The 16,882-nt window shown below is 40.6% G+C and overlaps 1 protein-coding gene across 1 annotated transcript; it reads right to left on the bottom strand.

Annotated features, from left to right (window-relative positions):
• Positions 1–4,337: 4,337 nt before the first annotated feature.
• On the bottom strand, positions 4,338–14,876 carry LOC122973119 (mitoferrin-2-like). The gene is made up of 4 exons (XM_044340490.1): positions 14,351–14,876; positions 9,694–9,922; positions 9,437–9,493; positions 4,338–8,697 (listed from the first exon to the last, which is right to left on the bottom strand). Exons 1-4 carry the CDS (start codon positions 14,690–14,692, stop codon positions 8,096–8,098), a joined length of 1,230 nt encoding a protein of 409 aa, XP_044196425.1. The 5' UTR covers positions 14,693–14,876; the 3' UTR covers positions 4,338–8,095.
• Between the last annotated feature and the right edge of the window lie 2,006 nt (positions 14,877–16,882).

Genomic DNA, 16,882 nt, shown 5'->3' with positions numbered 1-16,882 from the left:
CTTAAACATCTTCCTCACTTGGTTTGATTTGTTCTCAAGCTGATCAGCACTGTAGCGTCCTGTAATCTGTATCAGGTCAGTACACATAGATCAGGTTCTCCTGTATACAAAGAGCTACATCTGATAAAATATAGTGTGTATGTCCCTGGTAAACAGATGAATTATTAACCTTACTTTGTTCTATTCTTCAAAATTAAATGTACCTTTCTGGTGACATGTGAGCCAAATATCTTATATCAGATGGACCACTTTTGGTTCAGCTAGTGGTGAGTTTTTTAGTAGAAGTCTTACCAGGATTTTTACTTAATTCTACATATTTGTATTAACAAAACACAAAGAAAGCCACAAACTTATCAAGGTTAATAATCTTAACTCCCCTAGAGGCCGCAATATTTATCACTCCCCGAAATACAGCATGAGGGGGCTGCATATTACATACAGATGATTTTTAGCCATGCTAAATCACGGCTAATGACGATATATATATACTCCACTTTGGTCCAAACAGAAATACCTCGACAAAAATTAGATGGATTGTTATTAAACTTTAAGTGGTTTTAAGAATCTTTGACTTTTCCTCTTCCTCTCTCTTTACGTATCAGGTAGAACATCTGGACACCAGCGTTGATTTGGTCTCAACGGCTCACCATGAAATTTGGTTCCCTACAGGATGAATTGTAATAATTTTTGTCCAAAATCAAAAGGGTCAATCCTCTGGAGAGCGTGAGTGGGCTCAGCAAACTTGATTGTCTTCAGATAATTAGAGATATCTTGTGTGCAAATGGATATTTTTGGCCTGATGGTGGTGCTAAACGAAAGGTCAGGGGGGTCACAAACATCATTAGGATCCATCTTCTGGGGACCATGAATATTTACACTGTATTTTGTAAAGAACATCGTCACTGATTGTTGATATTTTGCTCTGGATCAAAGTGTTGGTCAGACCTTGCAAAAACCTGCTTAGCTCAGGAGACTAAAAGACAAAAATCATTTTAAAAACTCTTTTATGAGAAGTCAAAGCCAGTCGTAGCCTTTCTTTTAGTTAACATGAACAATTCAAACCACACCAGGAAAAAGTTAGCATTCAGTTAAAGCGGCTTTACATTGTCTGGAGGGTAATACATCACGGCATGGGAACATACATTCATCATCGTGGTGGGTTTCAGGGTGTATTCCTCTGGAGTAGTCCAACTGTAAAACATGGCACTTTATAAAGCAGCAGGCACGTGGGAGAACTAACACTACGACATGCCACATTACCAAACTGAATTATGATGAATGCTGTTTATACTAATCCTTATAGCTATATGAAGTGCTGTTATCGTCTATATTTGTGTGACCTGCAGGCGGAGCATCACCGATGGAGAGATTAGAAACTCATCCCACATTTAAACACCAGAGACACACCATTTATCAAAACCCCCGAGAGCACGGCAGGTAGCGTGTTGGTTGTTTCTCAGGCACAACCTCTTCCTCTTGTCTTTTTTCCAGCTAAACATACGTTCTCATGGGTGACCATCTGAGGGATTTACAGAATGTGACTCAGGTTTCCATCACCTCATTTGTCTTTGTATTTCATCCGCACGCACACGCCTGACGTTGACCTTGGCTCTGACCAAGAGCTGCTGCCGTGCGGCCTCCAGACGAGGGGCCTGACCTCACGTGCCGAGACCTTCCTGTCCGACGGAATGGATCACCTTACGTTTCAGAGCGCCAACGCTGGAACTGGAAAAGAACAACAGAGGAAGGAAAAGGATGGCAGGGGGTAAAGTGAGACGGGAGACATGAAAGACAACATTTTAGCTTGTAGGCCGCGGGGGAATGACAACAAACCCGGGGCCTCGAGTGAAACAGGATCCTCCGCAGAGGGAAGGTGGAGGTGGTGCTTTCCGTCAGTCTTGTGTCTCTCTGTGGTGTCCTGGCCTGTCAGCTTTCAACGAGGCAGCATGGAGGCTTTAAGTCCCCGTCCCCTCTCAGAAATGTGTTTTTCTTCAGTTGGATGTTTGCGCTTCAGTGTGCAGAATGATGTATGTGCAGAGTTTGACGCTAGAAAGCTGTTTTAATGTTCATCTGCTGAAAGTTTCTCCGCGCTCACCTCAGATCAAAAGGTTAATGTGCATATCTTCGAGTATGATTTATGACATCACAAGTAGTTTGGAGCCAATCGTGGTCCAGTATGCAACTTACACAAGTGTGATGTGGAAACTTGAAGCCTCCAGCGTACAAACAATGAGAACGGACTTTTCCGTGAAGTAGAAGACATTTTATATGAAGCACTTAAACTTATGAAATGAAGAACATAGACATAGATTCTGGATTTTTTAATGAGGAGTAGATGTAATTATAAGGATCAAGGAGATAATTTAACTTTTTTTGTGGAAAAATCACATTAGACACAAATTATTATTCAACACTTATTATTAAAACATGTCTAGAGGGGGTCTTCAAGCTTTACAGACACCTGCAGTGGACAACGAATGTACGGGAGGCCTGAGAGGACACACAATTATTATTTTGTAAATGCAGCAAGTTAGTAAGTTTGTTCATGAAACTGATGTGAAATCATGAAATTGTAATACTGGGATCAGAAGGTAATTTAACACTTTTGTGGTGGTTATTATGTCAAGGGAATCAAGGGAAATCAAAATATCAGGGCTGCAATTAATGTATGTTTTTAAATTGTTTTTTTTTTTAATTAAGTGATTAATTATACAGTCTATAAAATGTCCAAAAAGTGAAAACCCCCCAATGATATTCAATTCACAATAATATAAAATAGTAGCAGCAAATCCTCACACTGGAGAAGCTGGAACCTGTGAAAATTTGGTATTTCAGCATCATAAGTGACAAATTAATTATAAAAATTGTTGTCCATTAATATTCTGCCAGCTGAACGCTTGAACAACCATTTAATTGTTTCAGCACTATGAAATAATCATAATAAAAAATGAAATCTTTACCCATGTCTTCTCCGGCTCTCTGTAGTTTCCATCGTAGATCGATCATTATTCCCCACTTGATCGAGACACTGAACCGCTGCGGCGAGTTTCTCTTGTCAAAAGGTCATCAGCTACTAAATATGGCAAAAGTATACGGACAGGTTTTTCCAACCTCGGCTACCAAATCGAGTTAAGCGGGAACACAGAGCCGGGATTGCCCAACATTAGGCTGAATGGGAGTAAACCTCTGCAGCCAGGCATCAAAATCTGTCAGAAAGATCTCTCAGAATAGTGGAGACTGTTACAGCATCAGATTAAAACTCATGCATGTTAATCTCATCACGTACAGCTGTGGGATGTCTGAGTGTCCACTTACTTTTAAAACTGTATGAAATTTTTTTTATCCTCTTGTAGTTTTGGCCATAAATCCTATTAGTTTTGATTTGTGTTAGCAGCTGCTGGTTGTTGTTTGGGACACCTGCACTGTACTCGTCTTCCTCACGCTGCAGGCTCTGTGTCTGTACATTACAACACCTGCTCATTTTGTGACTTTTGCCATTTTCTAACTACAACCGGATCAAATGTTTGGGATTCATAAACTGTTTGTCCTGCCTTGTTCCAAGCTTTTATTGTCATAAAATAAATAACTGCAAGCTAATAAGTAAACTTCCTCTGAGATAAAACATCTTTTTTTGTTGTTGTTTTAAACTTACATTGCCAACTGTTGTGAAACATCCTGCTGCAGCCAGATCTCACTTATATCACTGAAAATTAAAAGTTAAAACCCACTCTGATGTTTTGTTAGTTAAAGGGGACCTATATCATGCACATTTCCAGGTCTATATTTTTACACTGGGGCTCTACTAGAGTAATGTTTGCATGATTTACAGTAAAGAAAAACTCCTTATTTATCTTCTACTGACCCTTTATGCAGCCCCTCAGTTCAGCCTCTGTCTGAAACAGGCCGTTTTAGCTCTTTGAGGTCCCCCTCCCAACGAGCTGTTCTGATTGGTCAGCTTCAGGAAGCTTCTATATGCTATGTAAACAAACCGGATTTCACTCCTTTTTCTCATTCTTTACTTAAAATATAAACTTTCTGGATCTATCTGTATATGGTAGAGCCCGAAACTGATCCACAAAATGAGAGTGGAGCATTTTTACAAACATTTTCTTTAAGTTTTGGAACTTTAACATGAATATCCAACATTACACTGATTGTAAATTACAGAAAATCCAAAAAAAGCACATTATGTCCCCACAAAAGATGTTGTCTAATGGCAGAAATCCCGAATGAACACTACTGTACTTCGGACAAAAGTATCACTGAAATTTTTTTTTTTTAACTGTACAACCTGCTGAAAGAAAGGAGGGTTAGAAAAAGTAAGACAAGAGGACCAGTTTAAGTTCTCTCAGCGCTTGGAGAGTCAGCACCAAGAGAAGACCCTGCTTCTGCGAGGAGCTGCCTTAGCGAGTTTTATTTACAATTCACAAAATACAGGTGTCGCTTTCAAACAGTGCTCAAGCATTTCACATTAGTGTCGTCATCTGACAGACCACCAGTTCCTCTCCTGTTTTCTCTCTATTGCTCAGTCTTTGGTTTCCCAATCTTGAAACTTGGCATAACACGAGGAACACTCCTACAAACATTTTTAAATACCTTTAACCCCCCCATTTCATTTTTTTTCCTCACACATATGGTCTTGTCTGAATATGAAGTAATCCAGGTTTTTCCTTTTTTTTTTTGCTACTTTCCAGATGAGTATTTTGTGCGCTTTCTACAAAAACCTGCATTTTTTTTTTTTTTTAACAGCGTGGTCTTGATAAAACTTGTACACTTCTGATATTTATATAGTTCAACATACAAGTTAACTTCAAAACTTAGCTGGTTAGATTTTGGGTTTTATCTACAGACGGGTGACAAATTAAAAAAGGAAAAACCGGAAACAAATGAGCGGAGAAACATTAAGGAATGCAGATGCTTCCACACAGATAGATATACCGCATGGTACAAATAAGTAATTAACACCCGATCGTGCTCTGTAGCATGATTGGACTTTGAAAGCGGGTTCACCGTTGTGGCACGGATGGCGGGAGCTTCAGTCACAAAGACAGCTCAACTGGCTAGTGTTTCAATAGGAACAGCGACATCTGCATTTAGATCTATGGGAAAGACATCATTGAACACCTACGGGGAGATTTTTGGACTGATGTGTAAGACAGCGCTCTCCACCATCATCATCATCATCATCAAAACACCAAATGAGGGAAGAATGGTGTAGAACCAATGCCAAAGCACATTAAAGCTGTTCTGGTGGCCTTACTAAAACACTTTATGTTGGTTTTACCATTAATTTGTAGCCCGTCTGTATAGTTACCCATATTTAGATATATTATATACAATTTTTTCCTGTTTTATGGCTTCAAAAACACATTATTCTATCTATATATATGAGGATTTCTTTGTAGTAGTTGTGCGTTGGATGTATGGCGGCTAACTGAAGGCATGTGTAGTAAGAACTTTATTCTCTCCACTTGTTTCACTGTCAGAGTTGCTTTTTCCACCCTAAGTATTACACGAAGTTGCTATTAGGTGCTAGGATGCTGTGCGGTTTTAAGAGAACAAAATAAAACTAAACAAAAAAAGTGATTGTCTAAAGATGAACACTCTTGCCTTTTTTTAATTGTTTGTAATAAATGATTCTTGTTCCAAAAAACCCCTACATATGGACTATGGAAAAATACTTTTATGTTGGAAATATTAACATTTCCAGTTTTGCCAACCAAGGACTCTTACTTTTTAAAAGGCGTAGCATTAGTTTTGCTAGCACTGAGGGTTTCAGAGTGCGGCATGTGGCATCTTCCATATGATGGATATATTGTTTTAGAACAAAAAAAAAAAATGAATCTACCAGCATCAATCTATAAGCCTATCGGTGATACGTTCGCCACTCTAATGACTCTTATCCAGAGACGATGTGCAGCCTTCATTGTGTGCGTGGGTTTTAAAGCGCTTGGCTAGTGAAAAGATACTTAAGGAACAACATGAAACTGTTTCCTCTTTTTATTTTGTCCTTCAAAAGAAATCTTACTGACTGAGGGCGTTTTCAAACCTATAGCTCGTTTGTTCTGGTCCGAATCCGTGCTTGCTTCCCCCCCTTTTTGTTCGGTTTCTTTTAAAACACAGAGTTAAATCCAAGTGAACCAAAATGCATCACTGGAAGCTGCTCATTGGTCAGATATGTGAGAACATAAACACAGGAAGAAGGTCTTATCTGCCAAATACAAAAATGCAGTGCACTTTTTTTTTTTTTTATGAGCTAGTCCAGACCTCAGTTCATTCTCCGACTAGCTGCTAGCAACTATTATTATTTTTGCTCATCTGCAGCTTCCAGCCTAGTAGACGGGTCAGATCACTGTCGGATCACATCCCCCCACAGCAAACCAACCGCTCCAGAGTTAGTCTGGGACTGACGAAATTAGACCACTTCCTCAAAAGGGTTTCGGTACAGTTGTTTTGGTTGGCGTCCGAGTACGATTGCTGTGTTCGAATCTGCCCAAAGAAACCACACCATGGGGGCCTGATTCAACCGGACGAAAAAAAGGTCTGAAAACGCCCCTAAAATTTTCATTTGAGCAGAAATGTACTTTGTGTAACTGTGTGTTTTTCCTTTGAAGGACAATACAAACGGTTTATTGCACAGTGAGGCTTTGTTGTGATCAAATCTGGTCAGAGTCGCTGCTGAATGCTATGAAACTGAATTACCATTCACTCGACCACTGTAACACACACACACACACACACACACTCTCTCTCTCTCTCTCTCTCTCACTCACTCTCACACACACTCACTCACTCATTTTCCACTCAGGTGTTGTATAATTGAGTATTTTCAATCCAAAACTAATTCTGACTTTCCAAAAAAAAAAAAAAAAAAAAAAAAAAACAACAACACATGAGGAGATAACTTACAGGCTATGTGTTCCTCAAGTCTCACAGGGCTGATGGATTATGGAGGAACTTTATGTATTTAATCAAATTTCTTGTTTTTACTTAAAAAAAAAAACAAATGATCTTAAAATGTTTCTTTCTTGCTCTGAGAGAAATGTTACTGAACACCAGCACAAGTATTCAAAAACTGATCTTGATAAGGATTCTGTAACCTCATGCCTCTCCCTTGATGTAATAGCTATTTGTCCACCAGTTATAAGTTTGAAGGTTGAGCAGTGCGCCCCCCTGTGGTCAGCAGGCAATATGGTAGTAATACTTTCCAGAAGTGCAATGTGCAGTTAAGATAGGAGGGATGGGGGGTGGGGGGGGGGGGGGGGGGTGTTGAACCAGTTTACAGTGCAGTTCTTGAGTATTTGGAAAGATTTTAGATTTGGCTCCGACACACTGGACTTGAAATGAAACAGCGACTTTGAGGTTAAAGTGCTGACTTTCAAATTTAAGGGTACTTGAGGGTTTTCCTCATCCATATTGGGTCAACCGTAGAGGACTCTTAGCCCTTTATATATCCTTAAGGGGGGGGGGGATGTATAAAAATGCTACATCTACAGTTACAGTTTCTAAGATGTGAATAAACAGTCAAACTAAAGCTTCAAGTCAGCACTTAAAACCTCATAGACAAAGCGTCTTCAAGTGCTGGAGACAAAACAGTCCAAATGCTTCTAAACTGCTCTGTAGGTGGTCGAAGGGAAGTGAGAATTTCATGGTTCAAAAAGGGCTGAATTCAAATAGACTTAACAATATGTTATCTTCCTTAAATAATATGCTTTTTGAAAGCAGTTTGTCAAGTGTAACACTGTAAGAACTGTAGTTAAAGCATCAGAATTCAGTAGGGGTGAGTTCAGGGAACCCGAAGCAGACCCTTTTCTTACCGATGGGTATAGTTTGACATTTCTTCAACCCCCATGTCTCGTGTAGAAGTATTCAAGACAAGTTGTATCCTAATAACTGTACTTGTCCTCACCTGCTATGAACTAGAACCGACCGCGTTTAATTGATCTCAGTAAACAAGATGAAAAGATGATTTTTTTTCACTCAACGAATATAAAATTCTAGAGCTTCTGATGCCTGGAAATCAATACCGATACCAGTAATTGGTAAGGTGCAATAAACCTTTGTGTTGTTGATACCCGATCCCGTTGCTAGGTGTTTACTTGTCTCCATCACGGTCTCCGCGCAGCCGTTTCTCGTGCTGGCGCTTGGTGATGATGTATTTGAAGAACTCGTAGACGGACCAGCTGATGGCTGTGGAGGGCATCTGGTAAATGACACGGGCTTGGACGCCCTTGAAGAAGGCCGGCACGCCTCCCATCCTGTACACCGTCCGAAAAGCCTCGCCCAGACCAGAGATGTGGCGGCTGCCGGGCGACGAGGCGGCGGCTGCTGCTGCTGCTCCGACCGCTCCGGCTGCCGTCGCTGCCTCGGCTTGGATCACGTGAATAGCTTGAGCCTCCTGCGTGTTGAGGAGGGTCTTGCAGACGTCGAGGGGTGTGGTGGCGGCGGCGGCCAGGGCTCCCGCCAGTGCGCCTGACACGACGTGAGAGGAAGGGTTGTACTGTCTGTGGGGGTTGAGGAGCTCCTGGAGGTACTCGTAGGTCATGAAGTGGAGTGCCTGGAATGGCACGTTCATGGTCAGCTGGGTGGTGTAGCTGCGGTAGAAAGCCGCCAAACCCTCGTGCCTCAACATGGAGCCCATACAGTCAAGCACGCCTCGATAAGGTGAGTTGAACATCTGCATACGTTGTTTCATAACTGGACGTGAAAAAAAAATAGAGAAGGAATTAACAAGACTATATTTCACACGCTAAGATCCAGACCGGTGACTGAAAAGAGGAACTGGGAGGGCGGCAGGAACACTGGAGAGGAAGTGGGTAGGTATCCGAGAGGCAAAACACCCTCTCAAAAAAACAAAAAAACAACTGTTTCTTAATACAATCTATGTTGACAGTGATACAGGAAAGAACACATTACAAAAACAATTGAACAACAACTGAAAACAATTAGTCATCAATTAATAATTAATAAGCAAAGCTAACACAAAGCTTAAGTCTTTAATATCAGGGGGGGAAAGCATGTTGCCACAATTAGACCCATTAAATAAGATGCCTCAGTTCATTATAGTGTGCTGCTCTTCTTATTATCCATCAATCATCTTCCTCTACTGTACTTATTCTGTATATTTCAATGTATTTATGTGATTAATAGACTGGTGTGTTTGGTGTAGCAACATTTGGGTTGCAGTTCACAGTTCTTCCAGTCACACGGATGAGTCTGTGGCTCCACCATGTGCTCTGACAATAGAAGTGCACATAAGGGGGATTTTCTGTAATGGTCTTTAAAAGGGAGGTTGAGAACGTCTATAAATAGAACTGCGACTAGTGTGTGTGTGTGTGTGTGTGTGTGTGTGTGTGTGTGTGTGTGTGTGTGTGTGTGTGTGTGTGTGTGTGTGTGTGTGTCAGGTGAGCTGACATAAGCTCAAAGGTTGTTTTACCTTCAGCTGGGTTCATGATGGCGTCGTGGAGCACTGTGGCCATGCAGCCCGCCACTCCTGAAGAACACAGAGAATAGCAGAGAGGAAGTTAAAGCCACAGAGAGGAAGTGGTTTTTTTTTTTAGCCTTTAGTTTGATCCCATCCATCCATTTGTCCCTCTCTTTTCATTCATTTCTTTATTCAATAGGTTGGATTAATATTTTAATAAAGTAAGTTACAACAAAATTTAAGCATCATGAATGGAAAGTAAGATTTACCGTTTGCAAAGTGGCTGTTGGTGCCGGGGTGGATTGCGTCGCTGAGGGAGAACTTGATCTTTTCATAGCAGGCGAAGTAGAGAGCGTGGGCGGGTCCCGCCCCCACCGCCAGCACGTTCACGCCTCTGATCGGCCGCCACACGCCCTCAGTCCGCACGATCTGCCGCAGGGCGTCCATCACGTTGCGGTAGCGCGCTCCGGGCTCAGGATGCAGGCTCTGCATGCGAGTCTAAGTTGAGATGAACAAACAATCCTGATTATTTGATGTATTTGATGTGTACAAGCAACTTAAAATGCTGACAATTATTTATACTGTCAGCATAACTGAAATATGGAGGCAAATATCAGCTCAGTGGACAAGGTGTCAACTGTCCTGACAATATAATAACAACCACGATTGATTAAGAACAAAGTGCAAACATTTACTAAGAGACCTATTGAGAGATGTTTCTAATATTCACTGTTACAATAGAAAGATATCAATAAATTGTGATTATTATGTTTTTAACCACAAGAGATTGTTGTCTCAATCACACCGAATTCATCTCTAGTTCATTTAAGGTGACGGCACCTCCGACTTTAAAAAAAAAAAAGAAAATCAGATAGAAACAACTGCATTCAAGTCGCCGACCACAAACCCCAACACAGGACTGAGTGCTGCGTTTAGCTAGGAAGCGGTGCAAATCAAAACACTCGAGTCTGACACTCGCATTGCTCATAGATAAGCAGCACTGCGCACGGCTGACTAAAAGTGACAGAACACCAGAGGAATGAACAAAACTCCAGACAAAGATGGCGCAATCCTGAAATTTTTCCTCACATGCAATAAGTGAATCGTCGTAGTCGACACCCTCCCCTCAAGGGTAAATATTGACAGCAGAGTAGGGGGAGCGCGTCTGCCTCCTGGAGGCTTTAATGGAAATTCCCGCTCTTGTGTGCTTCTGGGAAATTATAACTCTGTTGGAATGTGCACAGTCATCCACAATATGAGCAGTGCATTCAAGTCTAGGTTGGTGTTTTTCCCCCCTTTTCTTTCAGTTTTTGGAGCCTGGTAAGATTGTTTAATCCAAAAGCAACACAGACTGAGACAGTTTCACCAAAACCAAAAAGAATCAGGTGTCAGTGGAGGAAAAAAAAACAATAGATGACCTCCATTATCCCACTATGGCTGCTGTGAATGTAGAGAGCTTTGATACTGGGGGGTCGGGGGGGGGGAAGCCAGTCTGAAACAATCCAAATGACTTACTAGACACTCACTGTCCAGTCTCCTGACAGATCCATGTACCTTATTTGGATAAGTGGGGAAGTACGCTAATTAAAACACACAAAAAAAACCCACCTGGTCCTATTTTAAAGCTGGATTTGTCAGAGAAATCATGAGTACAAACAACAGCTGATAAGGCGATCACCATAAAGTCACTCACTCATGTGACACATGCTGCTATGCATTACAGCCCCGCTCATATTTCTGGCCTATACCTCATACATCAGCATCAGCGTATATGCTGTCTAATACACGCTGATATCTGTATTTATTTAAAGTTATATAGGCTCTGTCTCTAAATTATATAAGCAGCTTTTGAGCCTCATTAAATGTTTGAATAGCATCTGGACCTAATGAAACACTCTCAACTCCTCCTGATGAGAGAAGCAACTTAAAACCAGCTGGAAATCTTTCTGATCACATCCAGCGGTTGATGTTCTCGGTTAGCGCCGTAGCGATGTACTCGACAACACCGTCGGGTGTGATCACGAGAGTGCGAAGGAAATGAAACTTTCAGTCAAAACAGACCTGTGAGACGGGTCTTTATGGCTTAGTGTTATAAGCTTCGGATGAGTGTGTGTGCGCGCGATGAGGAAATAGATGAACCGAAGCGCCGTTCACACTAGTAGATAAAAAACATTGAGCAACCTGCTTTGACTGCAACAGGAAACTCAAGATTGTGAAAACAAACCTCAGTGAAGAGGAAGCTGTCCGCAGAACATTGCCGTAAAAACCAAACTGATTTCCTTGAGCTAAAAAAAAAACAACAAAAAAAACCCTTAATTCATTTCCTCCTTCTACTTTGAATGTGTGGCTGAAACAATATAGATCACAGAGGGACAGAAACATTAAAAAAAAATAGCCAAGTTTTTCCTTTTCAGTACTCCACTGAAAAAAAAAATGCTTTCTTGTTGGTTTAGAGATATTTTGTAACCTGTGGGAGTATTACTTGAGAGTAGATTGCAGGGTGCTGGTTTAGTCTCGAGTCGAGCTTAACTTTTGCTCAAAGCTTCATAAGAATGAGGAACAGACGTCAACAATTTGTGTTTGGAAAGCTGCTTCAACATAAAATGATCCTTCCTGGCCGTCACATATCTACCAATGGAATTAAGTTATATAAGTTATAATCACTGTGTGACCGTTGATAATGAAGATTTATGCCTCTTATAATATGCCAAATAAGAATAATCAGCATCTTTTACTTGTATTTATGAGTGACTCTGTCCCGGAGAGTCAGAATGATATTTTCAGACGCAAATCTACTGTTCATGATATGTGTCTGATGCAATGCTTTGCAATAGAAACTGATGTTGCCAATCAGGTGACCGGGGGTCAATTGTTCTGCCAAAAAAAAACAAAAAACGCTATGAATCGGAAAACCTCATCATCAAGGAATTTGTTGTAAACAAGAGCTTTGTATGATTGAAAACGCTGCACAATGAAACCACTGAGAACTGCACCTTCTTTATCTCTCTGATACAATATGGAGGAACATAACAGTCCGGATCATCTTCATGTCCACAACTTTGGTTTGGTTTGGGATCGAGTAGCTGAATCAACGATATGGTCTGAGGAGAGTTGTTCATATTCAAGCCCCTAAAAAAAATAAGTTTCTCATTTGATAAAACCAGCAGCAGAATAGGAGAAGTTGTGTCGCAATTCCAAACTAAAACTTCCTTGTCTGTATTGTATCTTGAGAGCATGCTTTTGCAGTTTTGGACAGGAAATTAATGTTCTTTTGCTTTTTGTTCAACAGGAAATGATAAACATAAACCAATAAACATAAGCAAAACTTTTTTTCCCCCTTGAGATCTTTTTGCTTTCAGAGGACGCTCCTTTTCTCACCACTGTATACAAATGCTTTTTTTTTTTTTTTTTTTTTTTAATGATTGCTATCACTTATAAGTAGTGCCTCAATTTGTTGTGTGGTGCAAAATAGTATCCATCAACACCACAATCTAAATAAAGTGAATTTTGTATGCATACTGATATTCTGCACATGCTTACGTTTGTCTCTTTCCCAGTTTAAGAGCATTACATAATCCTGGTTAGTGATGGTTGTAATGTGTAACTGGAATATAGAGTCGTGACCACCGAGGGGGTTACGGTCAGATTACAGAGATCTGTTTCAGACGGATCCCAGACACAGCTGTCAAACTTTTAACATGGTCTTCACATATAGTGTAGTTATGTAGTCGAGTATCAAGTTCAAAACACTCTTTAGCAGGCAAATCAGTATTAACAGGGTTAATAATGAATATAACGGAGTCCACTGTTGGAAAGAAGTATTTACCTTAACAGGGATTTATGTAGCTAGGTAAGAGCAAGACTAGTTATGTCATGGTTTACAATTAATGCATGCCTGATTGTTAAAAACAGCTGTAATATTACTATACATCCTTCTGCCAAAGTGTTTCATTTCCAATAATTAATTCATCTGGGCTGTTTCCCTGTTGATTTAGAGACTGATGACCCACTTGTGTTAATTATTACCCACTTCTACCTCTTGACAATGAACTTTCTCACAAGATGTGCTCTGGTAGTTTTGTCTCCACGTTAATTTATCAGTGACTTATCTACGATAATAAACAAACCGCAGACTAACACTGTTGTTTATAACGCCTATGCTGATTTACTTGGTCCGAGGAAACACTGTTTCCATTGTCACACAGCTAATGCTAAATTCTTGATAATGATTCTTCTGGCCTGTTTTACTAATATCCCCTTACATTTATTTGTTTACAAAAGTGCAAGCATCAAAGGCCTGGGGCTAAGAATAACACAAATATTAGCAATAATGTCCCTATCAACTGTGAGTGATACGTGTCCATAACCAATTGAATAAGAGCTGAAAACAACTTCTGTTGGGTTACAAAATGTGGCATATGTGGCCCCACGGACTATTTAAAGACAACATCGTGATGATATGTATAGTTTATCATTCCACTTGATAGCGAAACAGGAGAAAAATGTTAAATAAATAGGTGTCCGATAATGGATGCATGATAGCTAAAAAGGGCAACTGCCGCTTTAGCTAGTATGCTAGTTTATGTAAGTTAGCGAGAGGAGACGCAAACGTTATATACACATGATTACAGTAATATATAGCAAAATTAAACTGAAATGAGGTATACAAACCCACTCGTGTGTACATTTTCACTTTGACCACCGCGTGTTGCGATGTTAGCTGTTTAAGTAACATTAGTTAGTTAACTGACCTCTGATAGAAAGGTTACTCCTGTTAGCTTGTAGCCTAACCGAGCTCAGGCTTGTTTTCAGGCCTAGGTTAGCTGGAGGTTTTATGCAACCAGTGGCTGCGTTTCCTGTGACAGAAACTGGGCCTGAATATGTTTCAAACAAAGCGGTATGTTGTGTTTTTTTATGCCCTGATACCTTGACACAATCGATGGGGTACATAAGGCAGTGCTCCATGATTCCAGCCACGGCTCCTGCCAGCATGTGTGTGCTGGTGGCGGCTCCCTGAGGCAGCCCTTCATAGTCTATTTCTGGCTCAGCAGAGGTCGAGGTCTCCTGAGTTGCTCGATGCAACACCGGGGCAAAGTCCTGCTCCCCTGACATTCTCGGCGAAAGAGCCCCAACAAATCCTCCGGAGGCGCCCATGAGCCTGCCACCCAGCCATCGGATCTCTGCGCCGGCTGTAGCTCCTGTAACGCGGCTGTCGACGCCCGGTGTTTCCACGGACGTTCGCCGGGACACGAAACCGTCCGCTTCCATGCAAATGTAATCAGACAAGCTTGTTCAGATCGACTACTCTGGTGACCCGCCTGTCCGTGTAGTCTTCCCGGCAGTTTAATTGGAGTCCCAGCCGACCGGACTGACTCTTTGATGGGTGGCTGCTACTGCGTGGCGGGCAGGTAGCTGCAGAGTCCGGGAACCGGGAGTCAAAGCTGGGTGGGACATCGGTGGGTTTGTCCAGTGAGTCATGTTAAAAGCTAGCAGGTGATTCGATAATCCGACTGTCAATCATTCAAAGCTCTTGCAATTGGTCAATTCGGTCTTAAAATGAGGCGGGCAAGTGAAGTGATAGGAAGTCCGGCGTCAGCGACGATTTTGTAATTTAGGGAATCACGTGGATTTACGGGAAGCGTTTTAACCTGCAGAGTAACCAAGTACATTTACTCAATTACTGTACTTAAGTACAATTTTAAGGGTACTTGTACTTTATTGAGTGTTTCCATTTTATGCTGCTTTATACTTCCACTCCACTACATTTATTTAACAGCTTTAGTTACTTTTCAGATGAGGATTTGACACAATGGATAATATAACAAGCTTTTAAAATACAACACATTGTTAAAGATGAAACCAGTAGTTTCCAACTAATAGTGATTTTTCCCTCTAAACCTCTCACATTGTTTCATTTCAATAAATATTCAAATGATTCAATATTTTACCAAAAATCAAAGACCAGAGAAAAATTCCCCAAATTGAAAACAGATTTGTGTATCAGAACTTTGTTTTTTCTTCTTTCCTCTCCCATTAATCATCTCACGACCCTTCAGATTTCTCTGGTGAACCTTAGGAGGGGCCCGACCCCTAGGTTGGGAACCACTAGACTCAACCTCCAGCAGCTACAACAGTGACATGCTGCTTACACACTGATGCTTCAGTATTAATAATCAAATGATGTCATATATAATAATATATTAGTCAGAGGGACCAAACCACTACTTTTACTGCAATACTTTAACTACATTTTGCAGCTAATTGGCCTACTTATGTACTCTTACTTGCTACTGGTTTAAACATTAGGCCTATGTCGTAAAATACTTGGTATGAGGACATTGAGACAAGTAGTTTGCCAATTTGTGCAATCACTGTCTTTAGATAGTATCAAAATATGGAATAGGCTATTCAATGAGGACAAAACGTAAATGTCCTTTAAATTGCCCGCTACACATGTTATTGAATTAAAATTCCTCCAAAAAAAGTGTTCACTTATTCACCAAATGAGCAATTAAATTACCCAAGTCATCCTGTCCAAGTTTATGCTGCCTTTCTATCTGAGTTAATGCAATTGCGAGTTTTTCACTTCTGCTTTCATATGTCCGACCTGTCACTTAATAAACGGAAGTGCCTGAAAACCAGATAAATATGAATGCCTCACATCAGCTAAAGTCCACCGTTCAGTGTAATTAAACACAAATTTAACATTGCCAGTGCACAAAACAGACAGATTTACTCATTTGAGTGCTAGTGATTGTGCTGTAGGCCTGACATTTAGACCATTTGTTCTGTTTGGCAGTAAGAGAAGTATGAAGAAGACATAGGCCTACAAGAAATGTAAGAAATAATTCTGTAAATGATGTATAAAACAATGACATCTAAGGCTGGACGACATAAAACTTAACCAGCTGTCTTAAATAAAGCCATTTTGCTGGGTTGTCTTACAGACCGTGTCTATTTTATAGGCTATTTATATCGTGTTGTGTGCTTGTGTTTTCATATTGTGTTTCTGTTTCACTGCTGCACAACCAGTTGTCCTTTGGGGACAAATAAAGTGATTGACTCGTTGACAGATACTAATCTAGTGTGTTTTTATAATTTCTATTCAATATATGATCAGATTATTCACTGCTCCATGTCCTGAAACTCTAACCCAAGTTTGACAATAGGGCTACAGTGCAATAAGACTGAGGAAAAATCCTCTTTTTAACAACAAATTAATCTATGTTTCATTGATATATCGATTTCTCATTCTTCACTCATAAAAAAGCCATTATCAGGTCACGTGGTCGACCTGAATTGAGGGGCTAGTAACAATCATAAACTAGAGAAGCTGGCGTTGACAGCATTTGCAGATTTCTCCACATGGTGGCATTGGTTGCCCTCAAGTGATACTTCAAGGACGGGTTCATAATTTTTGAAGTCTGTCAGGTGCCCAAATGAATACTGAAACGGGTT

Source organism: Thunnus albacares, chromosome 3 (genome assembly GCF_914725855.1).
Source record: "Thunnus albacares chromosome 3, fThuAlb1.1, whole genome shotgun sequence".
NCBI classification, from domain to species: domain Eukaryota; kingdom Metazoa; phylum Chordata; class Actinopteri; order Scombriformes; family Scombridae; genus Thunnus; species Thunnus albacares.
This window is presented reverse-complemented; position numbering and strand designations above follow the sequence as displayed.

Bases quoted from the DNA above. Each gene is read 5' to 3' on its own strand.
- LOC122973119 (XM_044340490.1), bottom strand. From the start codon at position 14,692: ATGGAAGCGGACGGTTTCGTGTCCCGGCGAACGTCCGTGGAAACACCG. The intron at 9,923-14,350 runs GTATCAGGGCAT...ATCTCAACTTAG, and splicing joins ACCCCATCGATTGTGTCAAG to ACTCGCATGCAGAGCCTGCA. The intron at 8,698-9,436 runs GTAAAACAACCT...TTTCACGTCCAG, and splicing joins CATCATGAACCCAGCTGAAG to TTATGAAACAACGTATGCAG.